At 45.1% G+C, this 27,218-nt stretch overlaps 1 protein-coding gene across 3 annotated transcripts in view; it reads left to right on the top strand.

Annotated features, from left to right (window-relative positions):
* Positions 1-26,995, top strand: part of EVA1C (eva-1 homolog C) — a 96,018-nt gene extending 69,023 nt beyond the window's left edge. The window contains exons 3-8 of one of the 3 annotated variants that reach the window (XM_073668311.1): positions 7,194-7,317; positions 14,143-14,295; positions 15,393-15,536; positions 15,839-15,919; positions 21,261-21,350; positions 23,337-26,995. In XM_073668311.1, coding sequence (XP_073524412.1) covers positions 7,194-7,317; positions 14,143-14,295; positions 15,393-15,536; positions 15,839-15,919; positions 21,261-21,350; positions 23,337-23,725 — 981 coding nt within the window. In that variant the 3' untranslated portion in view covers positions 23,726-26,995. The remainder of the gene's footprint in view (positions 1-7,193; positions 7,318-14,142; positions 14,296-15,392; positions 15,537-15,838; positions 15,920-21,260; positions 21,351-23,336) is intronic. The other 2 variants (XM_073668310.1, XM_073668309.1) reach the window with 2 other exon arrangements.
* The last annotated feature ends 223 nt before the right edge of the window (positions 26,996-27,218 follow it).

Here is a 27,218-nt window from a genome sequence, read left to right as displayed (position 1 = left end):
TTGGAGAACCCTTTTAATGGTTTTCCAGAGAAGCGGTGGTGGTAAAGGAGATCCTACGCATATCACTGGCCGCAGACCAGCTTTCTCAGGGGAAGAAGTTTTTGAGTAGCTAGGCTCTATACTTGGATAGCTCAGATGCAATTATGTTTAGTCAGTGGATAGAGGGCAAATAATTTATTTTGTTGTAATGACACTTACTTTGCCATGTATGAATATAATATAGAGATGATTGCAGACATTTTTTTGCCTAATTGGACTGAAATTTCTTCATGTGTCAACCATCTTATTCAGAAGAAGGTGATCCCATGAGTTAATTTGTCTCCATTTGTCACATTAAACAGTGACAAATCCAGGATTGACATTTAGCGAGGTGTAAATGTAGCACCCTGAAGATTCGGCTGCTACAGGGGTATTGCACCTCAGCCAGAGGTGTGATATTCCACTCCCGGGTAAGGATGGAGTGTGGAACTGAGCTAGTAGGCTGCATGCACTACACACATCCCATTTCCGGGGAACAGACCGATGGTACTCCCACTAGAGAAATGTGCAGGTACGACAGTGTCTGTTCCTGGCTGGAGTGGGAGGGGGGTGGAACATCCCAGTAGTGTAGGGGCAGATAGGGGGAGCAGCCTGGGTAAAGCTAGGAGCTCATTGGGTGCTGGTCACCTGAGCTCACACATAGAGGGAGTATATAAGGTGGGCACCATCTTAGATCAGGGTCAGTCAGTCAGTTGTCGGTCAGTCAGTCTGTGAGACGTCAGTCTGTCTGAGAGCCTGAGAAGCAGAGCAGAGGAGAAGAGAGAGAGACCCAGAGGCGCAGAGGGGACCCCAAGAGCCCATAAGAGAGCTAATAGGGTGAAGGGTCGGCAACAGGGTACCGGATCCCAAGCTGGTGGAGGCTACAGCACTAATCCTCAGCCAGAGACCGGAGGTCGTGGGCAGGATCTGCCACGACCACCCACTAAATCCACCCGGAAGGCAGACCAAGAATAGGGTCAGGGAGCCCAGAGGAGGCTTGACCAACAAGAGGCCCGAGGGAGCCGGACTTAGATGGATCCCTGGTGGGAACGGCCAGAAGAAGGGAGAGTCAGAAAGGAGCTCAGGACCACACTCCGGAGTTGCCTGGGAGTTGACCGAGTCCAGGACCTGGTGGACGCAGCACGGCTCGGGTGGTCACTGCTGTACACAGTGACCCGAGCAACACCAGTAAGTAAAACCCTGGAACTGCATTTTATGCCTCTGAGTCTCTTTGCTGCACCTTCACAACCACCATCCTCCACGGCTGACCCCCTGAGGCTATACCCCTCCCGTTGGGGGTTATACTACCTAAGCTGCACTCACATCATCAGCCTCAGCGGACCCTGCTGCAGCGGCGGCCTTTTGACCGCAAATCAACGGGTGGCGTAGTCGACACAAAGAACTCTAATAACATCTGTAGGACTGCCACACACTGAGCTTGACACCCTGGGCACGGACCGGGTCACAGCCACTCGGAGACTACAACCCCCATCTGATCCGGCTCCGGGTATCCCTAACAGCACTGGCCCAGGGGGCACGTCAACTTTGGCGTAGTCGGCAGGATCACGTGCCCGCAACAACCGGGTACTGCGTGCCTGAAGAAAAGTTCACCGTTACCTCAAAAAGAAGTCTCCTGCCGGTTCCGGAGGGTCCCCGCCAACGGACCCCATCACAGGTCGTTTCCCGCCGGTTGTCCGCCATTTGCAGCTTTTTCCCGCCATTTCCGAAGATTTCCCGCCTTGGAAGAGCGGACGCCATTATGGGCGTGCCAGAGGGTGGCGAGAGGCCACCTCCCATCGTGGGCCAGGTCGAAGAATGGCGCCAAAAGCGGAAACCGCGCCCACCAACAGAGACTGTGATGCTGGAAGTGTCCATCAGCGTAAGAGAACTGCCCCTGGAACTGACAATCACAAAGTTGCCCCGGGACCACCCTCGATGTGGGCGGAGACAGAAGAAGAGAACAAAGATGGGTGTCGCCTGGAGCAGTCTGGAGAGAGCGCACCCGGAGACAAGACGTCTGGAAGAGAGTCCAGAGAGAGCCTACCCGGAGATGGAGGGAGAGTCAGGCAGCACCGACCCAGTGGTCAGGAGCCTGTTGCAGGTCGCCACTCCAGAAGGCCTGCTGGAGATCCTAGCACAGCTCCCCCGAGACCGGGAGTGTGCACAGACCGCGTTGGAGGGCCTCGCACGGAGGATGGCCCGGGTGCAGCGGGAGACGTTGGCGGAGTGGAGCCGAAAGATGGCCCAGCAGACCGGCACCCGTCAGCGGAGCACGCCACCCGAGACGAGGAGACAGACCGCCTCTGAGGATGGCGCAGGAGGAATGAAGGCAGGAGACGGCGCCGAGAAGGGAGCTGAACGGACGGAGGCAGGTAAAGGGGACGTCTCTACCCCGAGCCGGGAAACCGCGTGCCTGCCCCAGCTCCCCGTCGCAGAGCCCGAAATTCCCCCTGCCGTGCCCGTCGCTGCATCGTCACCGCCGCCGACTAGGCCTCAACCGGAAACCGCGGCCGCGACCCCTGTGACGTCACACGCCTCGACCTCGAGCGTGGCCAAGCAGGAAATACCACCGGCCTGGTCGCAAGGCCTAATACCCCCGGGCGCCGCAATACCAACAGCGCCCCCTACCTCCGTGGAGCCACCGGCCTGGTCGCAGGGCCGAATAACCCAGGGCGCCGCCGTTCTTACGGTGCCCTTTGCCTTTAAGGTGCCCCAGGCCTGGTCGCAAGGCCTGGTCAACCCGGGCGCCGCTACCACCACAGCGCCCATAGCACCTAAAGTACCGCACCTGGGTGAAGACCTGTTTGCCCAGCATACGTGCCCGGATGGGCAGCCCTTCATATGGCCCCAGGAGTACATTCAGCTGGAACTCCAGAGAGCAAGGCCCATGTGCGAGCCCCTGATTCCGGCTCCGAAGCCCGTAAAGAGGACCTCGCCCCCGCTGGAGGAGGCACAGTTCGAGTGGGACCCCACTGGAGAAGACCTCATGGGGTTCACTCAGGAGACTCGGGCGGCCGCAGCGGAGCGTGCAGAGTGCTGCCGCCAGCAGCTCGAGGTCTTCGAGAGGGAGCGGAGAGAGAGGCGGGTCCGGGAACAGCAAGCGCAGATAAAGAGCGCGGAGCAGAAGAGCCGGACCAGGAGGAATCCCCGTGCAGCACATGGTCCCCCTTCCACCGGGACTGTGATAAAATTCAACATGCAGCACGGATGGGGCTTTATTAGAGACCATCAGACCCCCGGCGACGTCTTTGTAACCCGCAGAGACGTAGAGAGCCATCTGCCGGAGGGAAACAGAGGTCGTGACCTGTACGTAGGGGACGAGGTCACCTTCACCCGACACAAGTGTGCCAAAGGACCCTACGCCCTCCATGTGCATCGCCTGACGGAGGAGGAGCTGCGGTGTGAGGAGGAGCAAGAGGACCCGGATGGGTCTGAAACTGAAACCAACCAACAAGAAAGAGCAGGAGGACGCCGTCGTTGAAGTACGGTAGAGAGAGACTATATATAGTTACCCGTCAGGGTATAAGAACTGTTCTAGTTAAAATATAGTCCCCGTTGGGACCAGCCAATTGAACTGTAAACCCGTGTGTCCCTATTCCCACTGACCGAGGACTGAGAGCGGTCATTCCTCCCTAATACCTGGCCGAGGACTGAGAGCGGCCATATTTCCTATGTATATAGTTGCGCTTCCTAAAGCGCCCCCTACCGGTTTTATAGGGAACTGTTTTATTCCAAGAGAGACTGTCGCACTTTACCCGGTCACAAGTTGCACCGTGACCGGAGGAACCAGAAACAAGAATGTTATATATGAAAAGTTTATTGCTGATGATATCTATATGATGTTTTCTATGTTTATGTTTATGAAAAAAAATTGTATGTTTTGGATGTTTATATTTTACAGCCCGAGGACGTGCTGTGATTTACCGGGGGGGAATGTAGCACCCTGAGGATTCGGCTGCTACAGGGGTATTGCACCTCAGCCAGAGGTGTGATATTCCACTCCCGGGTAAGGATGGAGTGTGGAACTGAGCTAGTAGGCTGCATGCACTACACACATCCCATTTCCGGGGAACAGACCGATGGTACTCCCACTAGAGAAATGTGCAGGTACGACAGTGTCTGTTCCTGGCTGGAGTGGGAGGGGGGTGGAACATCCCAGTAGTGTAGGGGCAGATAGGGGGAGCAGCCTGGGTAAAGCTAGGAGCTCATTGGGTGCTGGTCACCTGAGCTCACACATAGAGGGAGTATATAAGGTGGGCACCATCTTAGATCAGGGTCAGTCAGTCAGTTGTCGGTCAGTCAGTCTGTGAGACGTCAGTCTGTCTGAGAGCCTGAGAAGCAGAGCAGAGGAGAAGAGAGAGAGACCCAGAGGCGCAGAGGGGACCCCAAGAGCCCATAAGAGAGCTAATAGGGTGAAGGGTCGGCAACAGGGTACCGGATCCCAAGCTGGTGGAGGCTACAGCACTAATCCTCAGCCAGAGACCGGAGGTCGTGGGCAGGATCTGCCACGACCACCCACTAAATCCACCCGGAAGGCAGACCAAGAATAGGGTCAGGGAGCCCAGAGGAGGCTTGACCAACAAGAGGCCCGAGGGAGCCGGACTTAGGTGGATCCCTGGTGGGAACGGCCACAAGAAGGGAGAGTCAGAAAGGAGCTCAGGACCACACTCCGGAGTTGCCTGGGAGTTGACCGAGTCCAGGACCTGGTGGACGCAGCACGGCTCGGGTGGTCACTGCTGTACACAGTGACCCGAGCAACACCAGTAAGTAAAACCCTGGAACTGCATTTTATGCCTCTGAGTCTCTTTGCTGCACCTTCACAACCACCATCCTCCACGGCTGACCCCCTGAGGCTATACCCCTCCCGTTGGGGGTTATACTACCTAAGCTGCACTCACATCATCAGCCTCAGCGGACCCTGCTGCAGCGGCGGCCTTTTGACCGCAAATCAACGGGTGGCGTAGTCGACACAGAGAACTCTAATAACATCTGTAGGACTGCCACACACTGAGCTTGACACCCTGGGCACGGACCGGGTCACAGCCACTCGGAGACTACAACCCCCATCTGATCCGGCTCCGGGTATCCCTAACAGCACTGGCCCAGGGGGCGCGTCATAAATATATCAGGCAATTTTGGTCATGTCTTTTACCACTTCCTTAAAGAGGTTGTGCACTTTTGAGAACTTTTTTTTTTCTTAAAGGGGTTTTCCAATGAGCAAAGTTCTAATCAATAGATCTTGGAATAATAATAATTTCCACAATTGGATGTGTTTAAAAAAAATGTTCCTGTGCTGAGATAATCTTATAAATGTGCCCCTGCTGTGTACTGTGTAATGGCTGTGTCTGACCATACAGGAACCTGGTCTGATCATACCACAGCTCCTGGGCAGGGGAGGACGCAAAAGAGTATACAGGCATTACAGCATGGGATCGTAAATGATTCTTTTAGGTAAAACATTTTTTAAAAAGAGGCAGTGAAATGCTTTATCTCACAGAAAGAATAAGCTGTGATCCCCTGCTGTAATGTCTGTATACTCTTTTTCTCGCCCCCTGCCCAGGAGATGTGGTATGATCAGACCATGTTCCTGTACGGTCAGACACGGCCATTACACAGTACACAGCAGGGGCACATTTATAAGATTATCTCAGCACAGGAAGATTTTTTTTAAACACTTCCAATTGTGGAAATTATTATTATTCTAAGATGCATTGATTAAAATCAACTTTAAAATGAACCGTGTTCATTGGAAAACCTCTTTAATTGAATGTTATTTTGCTAACAATCATTGTTGCAATTGGGCTTCATTAAAGGGTTCTCCGGTCTAAAATGAAAAGTCTGCAATCACTCTAAGACTGAATTCGCCGGCTTCTGAGCAGGGAATGGCGGCGATGTATGCCGCTAGTGGGTGCGGCCTCGCTCCATACAAGTGACCTTGTTGGAAGATGGAATAAACCATGTCTGATTTTTGTCTGATCATGTCCAATATTGATCCGAATGTTGGATCAAACTCACCAATGCATGTCTATGGATCCGTGAAAAAATCAAACGGCACTTGGATGTCATCCGTGAGCCGTCTGCATTTCACATACTGTTTGATAGGAGAAGTTGGAGAAACTTTGTTTTGTTTCCCATCTGAAAAAAAGTAATGAAACTCTGGTCAAAAACACTGATGAAACTTTTCTATGAGAAAATATCTGACATCTGAATGAGCCCTTATTCTGAGCTCCTCTGAGCTGATTTTTGAAGTTGAATGCGCTGGGCAACAAACAGCCTTTAAAAGTTAAACAGTGCAAAATTTTAAATGAAACCTAATAGCAAAAATTATTTTTAGCCTTAATTACATGCATTTAAGTAAAAAAAATATATAAATGGCCCTAGCCCATTTAAATGCAACTAGGGACAGAGGTATACTCAATTGTTCAGTCAAGGAACAACAGTATGCCACCCTTACACAAACTAATATAACCAATAATACCGCCGAATCATGCCCAGATATCAGGCGTTCTTCAGAGTATTATCACACAGAAAACTACAAAAACTTATAGTGTTGTGAGATGCATTATAGAGTTAAGTGTCTTAGGTATGGCCTACATGATGGTGTTAGATAATCAAAGTCTACAGGCTCCTGAGATTCTGCAACTTTACATGGTGAATTTGGAATAATCTGATTTCTCATTCTTCCTGTTAATGGATCTATCAATGTTTTTACTGATTTATTATAATGGATCCATTATGGAATGACTGCATTGCTAATTAGATTTTTCTAAAAACGAATGAAGGTGGAGAACATTTAAAAAGGAATCTTCCCAGGAGACTTCCCGAAATTAAACCTGTACATTATTCGAGGTATATTCCATTTTCCAACAAGGACGCTTTTAGCAAAACGGATATTATTTCATATATCGTCTTTTCATATGTAGATAAGAAACACTTACCATGACTAAGTATGCAGATAAGACTTAGAACAGGAAAGTTACAGGGGACTGGGTTCCTTCCTTTTCACCATATAACGTAATACTCATATTATAGTCACACAGCACGAGATAAAACAAAGTGATTACAGATGTCCGCTATGTATAGAGCCATGTGATACCGTACCATTGTTTGAGCATATACTGTATACATTGTTATCGGGTGATACATATTCACAAGGATTTTATGTTTCCTTTTAGAAAGTCCTGGATGAATGCCAGAATCTGAGATCCTGCCAGCTCCTTGTGAATAGTCGTGTTTTTGGGATAGACCCATGTCCGGGAATAACTAAATATCTTTTGGTGTCGTACAAGTGCAAACCTAGTACGTGCATTTTATATAGTTTTATATTATTTATTATATTATATTGTTCTCTTGGCATGACACAGTAAAGGGAGATGGTGGAAGAACGATGTCAATTTCGTCATGGCTCTGTTCTCATCTAGTGCCGGCATAATGCAGATGAATGGGGTCACAATATGACCCGTAAGGTACCATGTCAAGAAATTTACAAAAAGTTTGGAATCATTTAGATTTTTTGCAACTTGCTTGGTGAAGTGGCAGTATTCACTTGCACTATGTTGCGATGTAACAGCCACATGCAGTGATCTTTGGCCACATGACATGTGTAACAGCCATTATTGCTATGTAGCCCAAGATTTATTGGGTCCATTGGGTTTTAACATGGTTTCTGTGGTTTTCGCATAGATTGGGCTGGCTTCACACACTACTGATAGACTCCATTCTATTGAGTTTCAGAATATTTGCGCCACTAAGAAACACAGAAATGCAGAAACCCAGTGGAAACCAGGCAGTCCTCAGGCAGTTTTTTTTGGGTGCCATTGCCACCTCTGCATTCCCTTAGCCAGTGATGTAACTTGTAACTTGTGGGCTCCAATGCAAAATCTTTAACAGGTTCCCCCCAACTATCTTGGGTCTTTCATAGCATTGGTCTTCTCACATGAGCCAAAAGGACCATTTGGGCTTGAGTGCCGTGATGCGAATGTGACCACCGCACTAACTATAATTACGTCCCTGCCAAAAGCTGATCCCCCGTCCTTAAAACAATCACTCTTAGGATGTCTATCTTTGTGATCTAAAAGATAAATATAATATTTAATCATGGGACAACCCCTTTTAATTTAGCAACACATCTCTTACTACTTAAAGGAACCAGGCAACAAGCCAAGAACAACATCACGCTGCTAGTGTTTCTCATTACTTCAAAACTTACATATATAAAATAATACTGTTCATATGGTAGTATTATTCATGCATTGTATGAACGGTATTATTTTATATATGTAACTTATGAAATAGTGATCTAAATAATACTACAATATTATAGCCCTATACAGTATCCAAATTATATGACTCTTTCATGGATTGTCCACATAATATTGCTATTCAATTTTTATGATACAGTTCCTAAATATTACCGCCTTATAATGCTTAAATAATACTCCCATACAGTGTCTACATTATACTTACCTATATATTTATTTTTGGGGGGATTTTAGAAAATAATCCTATGTGAATAATGTTGCTTTTCACCACACAGACCCCTATAGCTCCTTACAGCTTACTTTTCCCCTCTGAAGGCACATTTCTGTCTCTCTGTGTATTTTCCTATGTCACGCACTGAACTATTACCCAGCGTCCGCCCTGTACGGCTACATCTATACTCGAGATGTTTTCCAACTTACTGTGCTGATTACAGTACATAGAAAAGGACTTTGTTTTCTGCTTGAATGAAGGGAATAATCCTATTAAACAAGTGTGCGCTCTCTGCCAGTGTGGAAGAGGCTTATTTTACAATAGTAGAAAGAGATTTTTCTTTTTCAAAAACTGTCTCTGGCAACTGACCAGCGACTTGTTTCCCTGCGTCTGATGCTTGTGGGAGATTACAGTCGCTTATCTACCACCTGAAAATGTTACAACCAGCTCGTCACTGTCTGTACTGTCTGCACCAGCTCATCTCTAATAGGCAGAATTTGCAACAAAAAATTGCAATAATTGCATGGATTAAGAAAAAGAAAAACACTTGTTTTGTGTACACAGCTGCCATGCAGACATGCTGTATGGGTCTCCATGGTTACAGACTACAAACAAATCCTGTGTGTAGTCTGATTTTGCAATAATATGTTACTTTACTCCTGTAACTATCAAAACACATTGTTGTGCATTGGAGCAGGGTACAAAGACTTACACTGATGTCACATTTTACTCTATGTTAATAAGCAAGAAGGACAGGCTGGGGGGAGAGGAGTCACAGCTGTTTGAAATCTGTAACCATGAAGACACATAGGTGTTCATAAGAGCTGCATACAGAAAACGGTAGAATATTTAAATTTGGATTGTTTATAATTTCAAGGCAAAAATGGATGCAAATGTGCCGGCATGCTTTGAAATGCAGTTTGTTTACGCGTAGTCCTATGTGAAACCTAAAGAAAAATTGGATTTCATAATGAGCAGCATAATGAAGCAGATGTACATGTTATTAAATCAGGTCTGTCAGCTCAGTATACAGTATTACGTAAGGCCGAATATTAGAGCTACAAGTCTGTACTCATAGTAGCCAAATTGGCTAAAACAATGTGCCATGTGGATACTTAGTTGAAAATTAAGACTGTGGTGGCGCTCAGATAGTACAGTGGTGAAAGGTGACCGATGTGTAGGTTTCACTTGTAGTGGGAGACGGCACCAGCGTAGAACGCGCTCTGGGGTTAAGCGGGATAACATAAGGTAGGAATTCGGCAAAGTGTGGAGAGCTGCCCAAAAAGAGGTTTAGAGTTGAATAGTTGGCAAATAGAATTATCTGTTTTAGATGCCACAGACTGATAGATAACAAATCGGTTTTTGGCTCCGGAAAGGAACTTTTGATAGGTAATTCTATTTGTCAACATTTCAACTCTAAACCTCTTGTGGGCAACGCACCGTACTTTCCCAAATTCCTATTTGACTACTTAAAACTGTAAAAGAATAAACTTCACATATGGGTTATGAGTAGGGTTGGTGCGAATGAATTCTCACGTCCCCTTCCATCGGCCACGAGTCATGACAGTAGTCTGTGGTCACCAGATGGGAGAAGGAGCACCTCATCTTACATCGCCAGTCTGGTGTGACTACATTCCTGTGGCATGATACGTATGTGATATCAAAAGCAGAGCAGCGGCCGTTGCCGGGTATGAGGTGATACCCCCTCTCCCGTTCAGCAGCCACAGACCACTGTCATGACCAATGGAAAGGGACGTGTGAATAAATTCACACGGACTCTAGTCATGAGTCCATGAAGAGCAGTCCCTCTGCCCCTATCTGCACTGACTGACCGGCTGCTAAGAGACAGGAAGAGGTGGGAAGAGTGCTTTCCTCATCAATACATTTATCTCATAAACTATGGCCCCAATTCATCACTTTTTTTGCGCCATTGTTTTGGGGAGTAAAGTTTGTGCTGCAGTCATTTTTAAATTTGCACCAAATTCATTGTGGCTTTTATGCACTTTTTCCGGTAGTTATTTTAGAGTCCTCATCATGTTTTAGGTTGACTTGGTTGGCTTGATATTGTGGGCTTGGTCTTAATTATGTAGATATTTTTTTTCTGCTAATTTATCATCTGAGACTTTTCGAAATGTTGCTACCTTTTTTTCCACTATTTTACTCTAGAACACTAGTGTCCAGGCTTGGACTGGCCCACAGGAGAGCAGGAGAATCCTCCAGTGGGCCACCACCCTCTTATATGAGCAGTCCCTGGCACTATATACTTGGATCACTATGTACAGACAAAGGCAGCATCCTGTTCATTTACAATCTACCCAGTTCATCGTTATATAAATTTGTGATTGAGGATAATGTCACATTTGTATGTAGCTGAAAAGTGGGGCCCTGGAGTTGGTTACTGGTGGGCCCTTGGCACCTCAGTCTGACAATGCTAGTGTCTAATTTGTTTATTTTGTGCAGTTGAAGACTTATATGCAACATATTAAAGGGGTTGTCTCATGTTAAATGGGTAAAATTGCTAAGTGCTTGTAAAAACAAGCAACCTTGTAATTTACCTCTTGTAAAAAAATCCTCTTCATTCTCAGATACGGAAAGTTTAATTCTACAGCTTACTGTACAACACTGGTGGCCATTTTCCTAGGCTAGGAGCGTGGACTTGCAAGCTGTTTGCTTTAGAGCTTGCAAGTGCTCCTCCGATGCTACCGAGGCAAAGCTGCCTCTGCTTCCAGCATGGGAGAGCGCACACTTCAGGTCAGTGGCACAACCATGCTGCTGGTCTGAACTATGAAAAACTTAGGAGGGAGGCTGGGGAACGGTGTGCTTCTGAACACAAAAGATGAGCACAACTCTGTAAAGATTTTTAAAAAGGTTGTACGGCATTTTACCCAACAAAGGTGTAAATATAGCTCAAGCCAAAAAATAGGCATTTTTGCAATAGCATCAAATTCATCTTGATTCATTTTGACAACTCGGCTGGCCAATCTGAAACAAAGAAGTTCTGGGCTGCCTTCAGCTGTTCCCTGTCCCAGCTACTCATATGGGGCTGTCAGTTCCAGATCTTTGCCAGACTTTCATTTAGCTCTGTGTGGTTTGTCTCTCTGTGCCTTGTGTTCTGCTTGTGGATCTTTTTGCTGCCTGACCTTGGACCTTGTTCTGACCATCCATTTTGCCTGCTCCCTTTGCTCTGATCCGCATTTCCTCCTAGTATTCTGACCTCGGACCGTTACCTGACTATGCCTTTGTCTCTTATCTCTGTTAATGACGTACCCTCCTGACTTTTGACTTCGGACTTCTTCACTTAAGGCCCCGTCACACTAAGCGATGCAGCAGCGATCCCGACAACGATACGACCTGTCAGGGATCGTTGCTGCGTCGCTATGTGGTCGCTGGTGAGCTGTCAAACAGGCAGGCTCACCAGCGATCAGGGGAGCAGCGACATCGTGGAAAGGATCTTTCCACGATGTCCTGCTCCTGGTTACCAGCCTGCTGCTGAAGCAGGAGCAGGCTCGTAACCATGATAAATAGCGGGTTACTAAGTGCGCGTGTGCCCCTAGTAACCCGCTGTTTACCATGGATACCACTCTGCTACGGTGCGCGGGAGGTTACCGTTCACCTTAGCAGAGTCGTATCCATGATAAACATCGGGTTACTAGGGGCACACGCGCACTTAGTAACCCGATGTTTATCATGGATACGACTCTGCTAAGATGAACGGTAACCTCCCGCGCACCATAGCAGAGTGGTATCCATGGTAAACAGCGGGTTACTAAGTGCGCGCGTGCCCCTAGTAACCCGATGTTTACCATGGATACCAGCCTGATCGTTGGTCCCGCTGGTCACACACCGCGATGTGTGCTGGCCAGCGGGAGGCCAACGACCAAAAAATGGTCCAGGACACTTTGCAGCGATCAGCGACCTCACAGCAGGAGCCTGATCGCTGCAAAGTGTCACACATAGCGACATCGCTGGTGAGGTCGCTGTTGCGTCACCAAAATCGTGACACAGCAGCGATCTCGCTAGCGATCTCGCTATGTGAGACGGGGGCTTAAACCTTACTCTCGGTTTGTGCGCAAGAAGTGACTCAGCATTATACCTATCCCTTTTCTTTTATGTGATAGTATATACCTTATTGTTTTGTTCCCATTTTGTAACATCTTTGTATATTTTTTAGAAACACTGCCTACTTTTTCAGATTGAATATATAAAATTTAATAGCTTCGTTCCTCTTGCTCGGTAAATGTTAAAATATACTTATTTCCGTATATTTTTATATGTAGGACTGTTTACCAGATGTGATTCTTCAAAAGGACGTATCACAAAATCTTGTAGAAAAATGTAGTAGTTTATATTGGATTGTCCATTAAAAAAAATAATTGCAGCAGTTACATAAAATAGGTGAAATAGTTACAAAGTGATTGTCCATAATTAGCTTATTAGTTGAGATTCTCCCATCTTTTCCTGGGATCCTGGATAGTAGGTTGCGTCTGTCTGTGTCCAGCACGTGCTTCAGGATGACACCATGTATCTGGGCCTTGTCAGCTGTTTCCCCAATGTCTCAATCCTATGACTGAGCTGTGTACATATTGTGTAGAATGGAAAGAGCCCCCTTCCTATGTCTTATATGGGTTATATAGGCCCCTCATAGCACCTGTTCTTCTGCATATGGCACTAACTTACACTGAGCTAAAAATACAAGAATAGTACATTGCGATGTCAGCTAAAAATCCTAGCATGAGGCTGGTACAATCCTATGCAATGTATGGGTACAGAATTCAGAATTAAGAATAAAAATGAATATCCATAATTAATATTTAATAGTAAACCACACCCCTGAAGCCATACGCTACCTGTAACTGGTGTCCAGTCATCCTATATAAATGATTAGTGGTGGCAGCTAGTAATTCCTTTTGTTATTGTCGAGTTGGCAGTGATCGTATTGGGGTATATATACATATATTCCATGCATTGGAATCGGAGGTGTATATACTATACACTCATTGTGAGTTCCCCAATAGCTGGTCTAGTAGTGGAAACAGCTGCGGCCTCATTCATCACTCGTCAATCAATTGCGTAATTGTCCTGACGACTGGAGGCAGCGGAGTTGCATCTCCTTGACAAATTGGTGGCTGTGGTGGGATCTGCGTGATCTCTCTGGTGTTTTCCTTGACATTACTTAAAAATCATAAATGATTAATCTTTCAGCGCTCCTCGTTTAGATTTTTTTAATTTATTTTGTTTTTTTCCGCTCTTATATTTCATCTATCAAAAAAAAATCTACATCCCTGTAAAACAAAATTTTCAATGGTGTGTGTCTGTGTGTACTTGTTGATTTGCCTACATTGACACAAACATTTTTTTATGGCTTCTAATGTAGCCTTATCAGGAAACAGTGCAGATTTTGGACAAACCCTTTAAATGTATATAAGTGTACAGAATATCTAAAGGATTTGTGTCTACTGGATGGGAAGGAGGTTAACGGGTTGTTGGGTGCCTACTGGTGTCAACATTAGAGATTCTTTCATCAAGTTTGTGCAGATGGCTTGTATGTTTGGAAAGAACCATTATAAACCTTCCATCTGCCGTGCCGCACGGTGGTTGCACAATGTTCACACTTGTATAGACTGTTTATTTAGTTTATGCTTCTGTTTTTAGCTGAGTACAGATCGACTTCTGTTTGTGAAAACCACGAGCTGAAGCTTCACTGCAAAGAGCCCAAGTTACTCAACATCTACTCCGCCATCTACGGCAGATCTGCTGATGAAAAGAATCCTTGTATCACTGACTTGGACCGAGGGACCCCATATGGTGAGCATATATGGATATGATTTAGGAACATGTGGCTAAAATTAATCGGGCGTATCAGAGTATAAACTTAAAGGAGCTGTACAGGAATAGGAAAACATGGGTTCTCATTTCAAGAAAATGATCTACAACTTTTTATGAGAAAGTGATATTAATCTCACTTCCCAGCAGCTTGTAGTACCCATTTCCTACCTGTGGGCTGCATGTAATGTTCACAAAGTTTTTCAGTCACTAGAAAGTTCGTCATTAGTAAGACAGTAGGTGTCGTAGGGGTAGGAAGGGGTTGCAGGTGCAGCCTGAGTCAGTATGTGATGCTTATTTGCTGTGAGAGGGGAGGAGAGAGCTACACATGTGATAGGGGAAGAGAGAGCTGCACAGCTCAGCTCTCCATCTCCGCACTAATCCACTAGACTTGTGTGATGAGAAGGCATCCACTCCATTTGATGCTATGCTCTACCCAAAATAACTACCTGATAACTAGTGGAAAATGAAGCCACAGTGGTTCAACACCCACTAAAATTGAGCAAAGATTTGCGCTGCCCTTCCAGTTCAGTCATCTGTGGCAATCGGACCAGGGCTGTCTTTACTTCTGAGGCTGGCACTTCAGCTAGGCTTTCTTTGACGTTGTGATGTGTATCACGCTGCAATGTCATGACATTGCAAGGCCTAGTAGACACCAATGGCACCCAGAATGTCTGTTGCGGAAGTAAACACTGCCCTGGTACAGCTGCTACAGAGGACCATACTGGAAAAGGGACCAGGGTAGTGAAAATATGTTTTCTCAACTCTAACCCTCACCAATCACCATTTGCTGATACACAGTGCAGCACTCCCTCTAAACGGTCATGGAAAATTAGCCCCAGTGTATAAGAAGAACTGAGCTCTATGAATAATTGATGAAAAGTGGTTACGAGGCAGGTTTCCTAACTGATGAGGGTTGCAGAGGTGGGATTATGGCATGTCCTAGTCATATGATTTGGATATGCCATAATACCACCTCTGTGATCCTCATCTCATTGAAGTGAGAAAACCATTTCAGGTCTCACATCTTCACATCTCTTGCAAAACTGGACCTACTAACAAACACTTCTGTTTTCCAGACTGTATATCATACTCTGCCCTAGATGTGCTAGCACAGAGATGTTATGGGAAACAGAGATGCAGAATGGTCGTCCACGATAAACATTTCGGAAGTCCTTGTCTACCTGGAGTCGTGAAATATCTTACTGTAAATTATTCTTGTGGTAAGGACAGGTGCATGTCCCCTTCTCTTGAGCTGTATACTATGCTGGTATTGCAGTGCACATTAGGAATAAGGATTAGTAGGTTATTTGTGCAGTAATCTCCCAAAAAAAGTGAAAACCCCTCTTCTACTGGTGGGTCACCAACATCCTTTAGAGGATTTCTGGTCCTCCTATGGACCAGTCTGAGCATGAGTTGATGTTGCGCTATATTACTTATTAAATACAATGGAAACATGTTACATCTCCTGCAAATGGTGAGAACTCGTGATAGACAATAGACCTTGTTTCTTTTTCATTTATAGTTCCAAAAATCATACTGAAAGAAGTTGACCCCAAGGTTTCTTATGTAATGCCCCCTACGAAGCTGAACGATGGTAAATATGGTAATTATCTCAGATTATCTCCGCTTCTCTTATATTTTGTGTTCTTGACCATAGATTGGATTATGTAATAATATTCCCATATAAGAGCTGCCCAATTGCACCGTCTCTTTTCTACGCTGAATTCTACAAATTCTGCATTCTGTAACGGTCAATATCACCTAATCTGTTCCCCAGGACGTTTTCTACATGAACTATTGGTCGTCCCTGCACTACAATTTTTTTATGGGAAATGAAGTCCTTTAATGGGGTTTTCCAAGACGTTTTCGAAAAGGTCCTGTGTCTGTGCCTTGTTCTGCAGACCAGCAAAAGGAGATAAGTGGGGCTGAGCTGCAGTACCATGTCACACATGTATGCTTTCAAGACAAGGCGACCTCATGTAGATGAGTCCCAACAATAGTCAGACTCGACACTCTCTTGAACCTAGACCAATAAAATGAAGTCAAAGTAGGGATGGAACCAGATCTAATAAGCTTTAACAGACGGATGTTTTTCATGATCAAGATGGTGGCCACAAGAAGAGGGCACTTAGGAGTTTACTGAATAGCAAGTGACAGATATCAGTCAGTGGCATGCTTACGATATGGCCAGCAGATGTAGCTTGTCAAGAAAACCCACACCCTTTGGTCATGCATGGTGGAACCGGCTCCAAGTATATGCTGACCTTGGGTGACCAGAGTCCCAGTAGGCCCCTCATCACTTTCCATTTTTCTCCTCATCATCCAAGAGCTATAACTTTTCTGTTTTTCGGTCAATAGTGTAGTATTAGGGCGTCTTGTTTTGCAGTAAAAGCTGTAGTTTTTATATTATTACCATTTTAGGGTGCGTATGACTTTTTGATCTCTTTTATTTCATTTTGTTGGGGAGGCGAAGTGACAAAAATAATGATTTTGCCATTTTGATAGTTTTTTCAGTTTTGGTGTTCAGCATGGGATAAATATATTTTGCTGGTTCATACAGTTATGCATGCATCAATACCAAAAATGTCAAGGTTTTTTAAATATTTCCATTCAGGGAAAAGAGGGGTGATATGAACATTTATATTTTTTTGTTAAAAAAAATAAATGTTTTTTTTATTTATTAGTCCCCCCCAGAGGACTTGAACTTGTGAGCACTTGATCGCTTGTAGAATACACTGTAACACTATCTATCTTCTATGAATCCAAGCCACAAGTTGGGCTTCATAGGTCTGCAAAAAATGGCCTTAAGTAGGCCCCCCATGGCTGCCATGACAATGCCATCGGCACCCAACAATCATGTGGTGGGGAGGGGGCAGTGGGCTTTGGAAGAGACAACTTCTCTAATTTCTAACCTCTTAAATTCTAGTGTCACGAATGATAGTGGCATTTAGAAGTAAGTGCACACTTTAAGTATTTGCAGCAAAAACTCTGCGTAAAAAAGGCTCGTTTTTTGCATGTGTTTTTGTTGCAGATTTTTCCACACTCATACAGCAAAAACGCTGAAGACATGCGCAGAAAAAAATGTGACAAAACTGCAACGTGTGCACAGACCCTTAAGTGTTGAACTCCTGCAATCTGAGCTAGCTAAATGGGGCTACCTTAGATCATAGCAGTTGGACCTGGTTGCAGGCTGTATAACACAGCCAGCACCCGCGCTGTGGAGCAGGCTCACATATACAGAAGATGTTGTCAATGGAAACCTGGGCAGAGTGAACCCCCAAGGCTCTGTGGGCTCCAGCACTTATCTGGGTTCACCGGGGATAGACGCTGGCCCCTGTTAGGCTTGAAAGAAGCCGAGCTAGCATTGGAAAAATCTTATATATTTTAAAGGGGTTTTTCAGATTAAAAAAAAATCTATTCAGTATCCTCAGATCATTTACAGCAGCAGCTCAGGTTTGCTACGTGTTTATTTCACTTATCTATGGTCAGGAACGGTGCTCAGATTTCCCACTGCTGCATTTCCATGTTTTTGGCTGACCCCATATTGTTATAATCACTATAATGTGGCTTCATGTATGGTCTTTTCAATTTTTAATGAAAAAAAAAAATATATATATAATATTCTTTTACTTACTATAATTCTTTTAATTGCAGAAAAAAATATAAATATATAATATTTTTTTATTTACTTTTTATAAAAGTGAAATAAAAAAAAATATATATATAAATATATATATAAATATAAAATAAAATTCAGATTTATACTTTTCCATTATTTATATTCGGATATTTAACTCAAAATGGAGAGTCCTATTTTATACCATTATTCGGACTCCACCAGGAGAACCATTTATGTGGATCTCCCATCGCCCCTGACAGTTATTTGGGGATCCCCCAGGATCACAACTGCCCATGCCGCCCCCAGATATCCGGACACTAAAAAAGATCACCGCTATCTAATGATTCACGCACACCACCCTCTGATAGTTTGGCACCACTGTTGGGTGGTTCTACGTCACTAATAAGTTGTTTAGTGTCTCCACACCACCTCCTGTTATCTGGACACCACCAGGATCACCACTTGGGTTTCAGACACCTATAAGAGCCCCAATAAATGGTGGTTCCCCCACGCCATTTAGGGATGGTTTGGCATCAGTGATGCGTGGTTCATTCTCCCCATGCCACTACTGGCTGTGTTCCCCATTTCCATGACTGACTCTCTTTCCAAATATTGCTGTCAGGTGAGTTTAACCACTGACAGGTGGTTTGGTCTCTCCACGCCGTGGCATGTTATCTGGACACCACCAGAAGCCCTGCTGGGTTTCCAGACACCCATAAAAGCCCCAATTATGGGGGTTCCCCCTTTGCCACTCAGGAATGGTTCGGCACCAATGATGGGTGGTTCATTCTCCCTATGCCACTGATGGATGGGTTCCCCATTTACATGACTGACTCTCTTCCCAAATATTGCTGTCAGGTGAGTTTGCAACCAGCCTTTACTTTAGGGTGAAAAAGTACCAAATGAAGTGTCAAAATGGGTTCCCAGTTTTATTTTGGTGGCCATAGCTGTATTCAACTCAGAAGATCGTAAAAACCTGTGAGGGATAATAAAACTTTAATTTTCTTATTATTTTTTTAATTTTGTAGTTTTCCCCTGTAACTTGGGCATCAATGTAAGTCCCATACACAGGTAAAGGTGTCCTCCTGTTGTGATGGACTTACCTGTATGTTGCATAGTCGTTACCAGGTTAGGTTACATATTTTCACCTCCATTGTTGATTGAGAAATTTGCTGAGAACTTCAAGGATTTTCTCAGAACTAGACTGAGCTACTATGTCTGACAGCTCCAACAGATAAACTACGGTCTATTTCCAAGGGTATCTATCATCATCTTGAAAGCAGCAATCTATATATCAATAAAAAAAAAACACAAAAAAATGTAAATTTGTACAAAACCCAAAGAGCAAAGTATTTACAAACTCGCTTTCTGTGGATGTAAACCTTATGATTTGTGTTGTGTATTATAATTTTGCTCGGATGTAGCAGTAGTTTGCATGCTGCATGCAGAGCCAGATATTGTGCATGGCGTGATACAAGATTTGTCAATTTTTCCACTGTATTTATATGTGCTGTAATTTCTCCTTTTCTTGAAGAGCTAAAAATAAAATATCTAGAAAAAAAGCTAAAATAAAAAATAATCTTAAAGGGAATCTGTCAGTAGGATCAACCTCTTTAGCCATCTATATGGGCATGTAAGTCATAAAAAAATGAATAAAATGATACCTTGGTATCTGCGATCCGTTGTCTTATTTCAGACATTTTTCTTAATATGTAAATGAGCTGTTAAGATCTATGGGCCGGACAGAGATCTCCTTGAGAATCTGCTTCTAGAGCTTATTTTAACTGGAAGGAGACATAACCAGTGTGAGACATGTAGATCAGTAGAGCAGACTGTTATAAGTCTCACACTGGTAATGCCCCCTTTCATATAAAATAAGCTCTGTCAGTTCAAGTTTAATAGATTTGACTTTTACAAACGCAGCAATACCAAATATGTGTATTTTTTATTTTTTTTAATTGTTTTATTTTTAGGGGGGTGATTTATACTTGTGCTTTTTTTATTTTTTTCATATTTTTTAAAACATTTATCTTTAATTTTACTGTATTCAATAGTCCCCTTTGGGGACTTGAAGCTGCGGTCGTCTGTGCTACACATAGCAGTGAATCAGCCCTGCTGTGTATAGAGAAAATTACGCTCTCCTATGAACACTAGCTAAAAGCTGACTTTCACAGGAGGATCGTAATGACAGATGTGGGGGTCTTCAGTAGACCCCCAGCTGTCAAGACAACTCATCACATCACAGGCAGGCCGATGGGCGGGTGGAATGACATGCTCCCCTGCTGGCGCATGTTAAACAAGCTAAAAGCAGCGGGCGGAGCTCGGCTCCACCTAGGGCTGCTAGAGGCACATGATAGCTGATGAAATCAGCCATCATTTGCCGGGCAAGATGCGGGCTCGCACACCAAGCCCGCATCAAAGTCAGGCAGCCAGCATATGACGTAGTGTATCAGTATCAGTACGTCATATGTCAGTAATGGGTTAAGGGCAACTGCAAAGAGTGTTTCTTTCTCTTGGGGATTTCAATGGGCACTGTGTAGTGCTTTCTTCCTCCTGTGATTGTGCTACAGTGAATTAAAAGGGAGTCTTTCAGCACAAAATGACTGTTCAAGCCAAGCACAATACCTCGGTGCACCCCCACCGTGGCTGAGCAGTTCAGTGCACCTTCCGATTGACTTGTTTTCCATTTATGTAGGACCACCCCTCTCTTCCTTAATTGATAGAGGTAAATGGAAAACATGTGAGTGGGAAGGTGCACTGAACTGTTTGGAGTCCCGATTGCCTGGTGCTTGGTTTGAACAGTCATTTTTTACTTGACAGATTCCCTTTAAATGATTGATGCCAAGTTTCCCCGTAATCATTACATGGCTGGAAATATTTTAAGTTTCTTAAACTTCTCTAGGAAAAATAATGTTGTGTCCTTTACATATGAAAATAATAATATAATTCTGTGAACTAACTGCACATTTACTACCCATATGCAGACATGAATTATGAATGTGAATAAGAACTAGGACTGTATGTGGGCCATGCGATGTACTAACCCTATACTGGCTCGATGTGATGTGTACATATTGCATGCTTAGCTTGCGTTGCCTGTCACTAGCGCTTACCGCCTCTCCCCTATTTACATCCTACTTGTACTGAAGGATGATCAGAATGTGCTTTTCATTCCATTGTCTTCACGCTGTCGCGCCTCATTTTACGGATTATGTATAATTTGGGTATAAAACATTCTATCCATCTATTTTGGCTCTGGAGGAGGCTTATGCTTTTAAAATTAAATGCATTTCATGTGATTTTCTAACATTATCTTTTAATATAGATAGCAAGCCCGACCTCTCAGAATCTCGGCTTCCCAGCAGAGACGGACTCTTCTTCAGTGACCTTCTTGCAGCGTATTCCTATGTAGCAGGTGAGGGGGTTTCAAGAGAAGTGACTATTGGTGCTAGTAGGTTCAGATGGGTTGTCTCACTACAACACCCACTTTCCATTTGCCCATTTAGAGCAAAGAGGCATCCTCTTAGGACCCCCTCTATAAGCCAGAAAGGAGAAGTGTTCTTGCAAAAAAGGGGATCGACAAGCTGCGTAAAGTCCTGTAGTGAATCACAATGCAATTGAAGGACCTATCTGAGCCTCCGGTGAATCTTTCACCTCTTGTTTAAAAGTCATCCAAATACGCCAATATTGGCAAGATAGATCGACCATCTAATCTGCATAGTTGTCTCCCAACTCTACCATAGATGACATTGGGGGAGATAAGGATTTGGTGGTTTGCATGTATACGTCCGATCCTTCTGTTCTCCAGGCAGATGCACCTGGTAGAGGCTTACTCCACTCTCCCTATAGAAGATACATGAATGCTTGGCCCAATGGGAGTCAGGGAGGTTTTCCCTTTTTCTAAAATCCTCCTGGACAGTCCAGGAGAGTTGGCAAGTATGGATAAAAAGCATAAAAGCAATACAAAAAAAAAATGGAGAATGTTACCATTTTCCTGCAAGTAGGAGTTCGTATGCATATATCCAAAAGAGAAAGTCTTGGCACAGTCTACCATAGTCATATGTGGGACTAATGTGTATCCAGGACTTTGTATTGAGGGTTGTTGATACATCAGGGTGTGAGTCTAACCATTCCAGTATAGTCTATATAGAATATTTCTTATAGCTAGTACTACACAGAGATTTGGCAATTGGTTATTCGCCATGACTGTTGCATCATGAGCCATTCCTCTTTGAAGACAAAAGACATTGCTTGTACCCAGAGAATTCTGGCTCCAGAGATCCCAAGTCCCTCTGAAGGTGACTTTGGAAACAATCACTGATCACGTGCTATATATGCAAACGTCACCTTTAAGATCTGTGATTGGCTGAAGCACGGACACGTGAATGATGTACAGCATTTGAGCACTACTAGACGGGTTGGGATTCAAAAGATTCTCTACTCTTAGTCAAGCTTTGTAAAATCACGAAAACTCTTTTAAATCATTCGAGGGGGACAAGCAACTCTTTACAACAGCCAAAGTTGAAGCTTGGCATTTGGTCTTCTGGGGCAGCAATGCGTTTTGGGTAAGATCAGGTCAAGTATATGTTCGAACAGATGGTTAGGTCTGGGTCCATCTCTAATGGACAGATACATATGCACACAAAGTGGAAAGGTTGGGGTCTAGGTTGGGGGGCTCATTTAGCCAGCCAGCGAAATGACTCTGAATGACCCCATGATCAAAGCTATTAGAAGAGTAAGTTTAATGGCTCATGATGCAATGTGCGGAGTAGCCGCCCTGATTTGACTTACTGGTTGTGGGACCCAAGTTGAGTCTTGGGCACCTTAGCGCGCACCTTCCGTTATTCTTTCTGAGCAGGAACGGCAATTTTTAAAACAAAGGTCTGGTCGGCTTTAGGCTGAGAAACCTTCGCTGCACAGTTCCTCTTGTTCCACTTGGGCAAAAGCCTGGATGGACGCTGGGTAGATGACCATGGCTGTCCCCAGGCTTCAGCTAAGCAAAAGCACAGAAGATCCCTAATCCTCGCTGTGGCATTCTGGCTCAGAGGAACAAGGTTGGTTTATTGGGGTCCTTCTCCTCACGGAAGGGACCATAATGAATCCTCGCCTTGTGCGCTGTTTTTATGTGACTTCTGTCACATTTTCAGTGCCTTGGATGCTTTTTTAATAAAGGAAAAAAGAAATTCAAGAAAAAGTTTGTTGTCGAGGTCTTGCATCTAAATACCAAGGTGAAGTAGTGTATTTCAGAAGCCATATCAAATGCCCCGCGAGCATGTGGCAGCATCCTAGTCATTACAATGAGACTTTTCTGTGATCATATGCACTCATGATGGAACATGCCGTCCCAACACGCGCCATAACTTAACATATACCTCATATCCTTCTCTCCTTGTGTCTGTAGGTCACCAAGAAAGAGCAGCCTTATTCTTTGTATGCAGCCTTTGCATCGGGTTGATCATCACACTTTTTGCATTAGTGATCCACATATCTTGTAGGACGGACTGGCGAAAATTCCGGAAAGTGAATGGACAAATTGTGCAAAGAACACAGTATGAAGAGACGGATGGGGGAAGCAGTGAGGAAGAGGAAGGAGAGGACGAAGCTTCAACAAAGTCTCACTTTTCTCAAGAGTTACGCGAGTTATGCAAAACGTCTCGTCCCGTCCATTGCACAGAAGACGCTGCAGACCTCGCAGAACGCATAGAACGCAGAGAACAAATCATTCACGAAATCTGGTTGAACAGTGGTTTGGACATCCCTCCTAGCCGACTTACAATGCCATTTTTTTAATAAGTTTTAGTACAAATCCTAGGGACAGTGAGGGGCTAACTGGTGGAGCTGTGGGTCTATACTCCGCTATCAGTATACTCCTCCACTACCGCTGGTGAGCCACCGAATCTGATATAACTCTTCTATGAAGGGAAGTGTATTATAAATTTTATAAAGAAGGAAAGAACAGAATTATCATTTTTAACTATGGAGACATAAGAGCTTCTTTATATTTTTCTACGGATTTATATTTATCAATGTAAAATTATTCAGAGATATACGAAGAAGGAAAGAATTTTATTCTGTAAAAAATAGAACATTTTACTTTTTTAATATCTAAATAAAGAGGCATTATCACTTAAAGGGGAATTTTGTCCTAGTGATCATGTCACTCTTAAAGTGGATCTGTTAGTTGTCTTATCTGAGGGCAACATAAGACAAATGAGGAGATGGTGAGCTCAGGGATAGATAGTGTGTTATGATTTGATTCAATATTTTAATTTAAAAAGTTGTAAAAGCATGTGAGTCCAGCCTCCCTTGTCCACTATTAGGTAAAGCTTGTGAGTCCAGCCTCCCTCGCCCACTATTAGGTAAAGTCAGTGAGTCCAGCTTCCCTTGTCCACTATTAGGTAAAGCCTGTGAGTCCAGCCTCCCTTGTCCACTGTTGGGTAAAGCTTGTGAGTCCAGCTTCCCTCGCCCACTATTAGGTAAAGTCAGTGAGTCCAGCTTCCCTTGTCCACTATTAGGTAAAGCCTGTGAGTCCAGTCTCCCTCGCCCACTATTAGGTAAAGCCTGTGAGTCCAGCCTCCCTCGCCCACTATTAGGTAAAGCCAGTGAGTCCAGCTTCCCTCGTCCACTATTATGTAAAGCCTATGAGTCCAGCCTCCCTTGCCCACTATTTGGTAAAGTCAGTGAGTCCACCTTCCCTCGTCCACTATTAGGTACAGCCTATGAGTCCTGCCTCCCTTGCCCACTATTAGGTAAAGCCAGTGAATTAATCTTCCCTCGTCCACTATTAGATAAAGCCTGTGAGTCCAGTTTCCCTTGTCAACTATTAGGTAAAGCCTGTGAGTCCAGTTTCCCTTGTCCACTATTAGGTAAAGGCTCAGAGTCCAGCCTCTCTTGCCCACTAATAGGTAAAGCCTGTGAGTCCAGCCTCCCTCGCCCACTATTAGGAAAAGCCAGTGAGTCCAGCTTCCCTTGTCCACTATTAGGAAAAGCCTGTGAGTCCAGTTTCCCTTGTCCACTATTAGGTAAAGCCTGTGAGTCCAGCCTCCCTCGTCCACTATTGGATAAAGCCTGTGAGTTCAGCTTTCCTCGTACACTAATAGGTAAAGCCTGTGCGTCCTGCTTTCCCACCCACTCATAGATAAAGCCTGTGAGTCCAGCTTTCCTCGTACACTAATAGATAAAGCCTGTGAGTCCTGCTTCCCCACCCACTAATAGATAAACCCTGTGAGTCCTGCTTCCTCTTCCCATAAAGCCAGAGAGTTCTGCATACATCAACCGTTCATAAATAAGGTATGTGAGTCCTGCTTCCACAGGATTTCTGTTTGAGTGGGTGAAATAAGCAGGACTCACAGACTTTCTGTATGAGTGGGTGGAATAAGCAGAACTCACATGCTTTCTGTATGAGTGGTTGGAATAAGCAGGACTCACAGACTTTCTGTATGAGTGGGTGGAATAAGCAGGACTCACAGGCTTTCTGTATGAGTGGGTGGAATAAGCAAGACTCACAGACTTTCTGTATGAGTGGGTGGAATAAGCAGAACTCACATGCTTTCTGTATGAGTGGTTGGAATAAGCAGGACTCACATGCTTTCTGTATGAGTGGGTGGAATAAGCAGGACTCACATGCTTTCTGGATGAGTGGTTGGAATAAGCAGGACTCACATGCTTTCTGTATGAGTGGTTGGAATAAGCAGGACTCACATGCTTTCTGTATAATTTGATGGAATAAGCAGAACTCACATACTTTCTGTATGAGTGGTTGAAATAAGCAGGACTCACATGCTTTCTGTATGCGTTTTTGGAATAAGCAGGACTCACAGGCTTTCTGTATGAGTGGGTGGAATAAGCAGGACTCACAGGCTTTCTGTATGAGTGCTTGGAATAAGCGGGACTCACATGCTTTCTGTATGAGTGGGTGGAATAAGCAAGACTCACAGAGTTTCTGTATGAGTGGTTGGAATAAGCAGGACTCACATGCTTTCTGTATGAGTGGGTGGAATAAGCAGAGCTCACATGCTTTCTGTATGAGTGGGCGGAATAAGCAGGACTCACAGGCTTTCTGTATGAGTGGGCGGAATAAGCAGGACTCACAGGCTTTCTGTATGAGTGGGCGGAATAAGCAGGACTCACAGGCTTTCTGTAGGGGTGGGCGGCATAATCAGGACTCACAGACTTTCTGTATGAGTGGGCGGAATAAGCAGGACTCACAGGCCTTCTGTATGAGTGGGCGGAATAAGCAGGACTCACAGGCTTTCTGTAGGGGTGGGCGGCATAAGCAGGACTCACAGACTTTCTGTATGAGTGGGCGGAATAAGCAGGACTCACAGGCTTTCTGTATGAGTGGGCGGAATAAGCAGGACTCACAGGCTTTCTGTAGGGGTGGGCGGCATAAGCAGGACTCATAGACTTTCTGTATGAGTGGGCGGAATAAGCAGGACTCACAGGTTTCCTGTATGAGTGGGCGGAATAAGCAGGACTCACAGGCTTTCTGTATGAGTGGGCGGAATAATCAGGACTCACAGGCTTTCTGTATAAGTGGGTGGAATTGACGCGCCCCTGGGCCTGTGTCGCGCTGCGTTGCGCACGCGGGAGCTTACCCGGAGCCGGATCTCTTGAGGGTTGTAGTCTCGTGGCGGTGACCCGGTCCGTGCCCAGGGAGTCAAACTGAGCGGCGATGTATCAGCGGTAGATGTTGTACGACTACGCCACCCGTTGAATGCAGCTATGGAGCTGCCGCTGCAGGACAGTCCGCTGAGGCCGGTGGATGGATGGTGCAGCGTAGATGGTATAACCCCCAACGGGAGGGGTATGGCCTCAGGGCAGCAGATGTGGATGATGGGGGTAGCAGGAACCACTCGGAGACGGTACGGTGTAGTTCAGGGTCTTTACTGGTGACAACGATAGACCCTCCCGGAGTACTGGCTAGTGATTGGGGCCTGGTCAGTCCTTGAGCAGATGGGATCTCCCCTGGCCAGGCGGAGTTGTAGGCCTCCCAAACTGACTGTACTCTTCTGGCTACCTTGCTAGAAGCGGGTATAAGTAGCCCACGTCCCTGAGTGTACCGTGTGGTGCTCACCCGTATGGCCGGTGACTCGGGGCCTTCTAATGGCTTCCGCTCCACGATGGCGGTGCTGGTCCCACGCGTGTGACCGTGCCTTCGGGCTTCTTGGCCAGAGGACCTGAAATCCCCTGCCTGACGGATTCTGCTGCTGGGTAGGAGTTAGTCCCCACAGCCTCGGACTCCGGGTCCGGTAAGAAATCTTCTCAGTCAGGGCGAGCTCTG

Source organism: Phyllobates terribilis, unplaced genomic scaffold (assembly GCF_046119375.1).
Source record: "Phyllobates terribilis strain yellow unplaced genomic scaffold, ASM4611937v1 Scaffold_2__4_contigs__length_985480577, whole genome shotgun sequence".
Lineage (NCBI taxonomy): Eukaryota > Metazoa > Chordata > Amphibia > Anura > Dendrobatidae > Phyllobates > Phyllobates terribilis.
The sequence above is the reverse complement of the archived record's forward strand: the minus strand, read 5'-3'. Positions and strand labels throughout refer to the sequence as shown.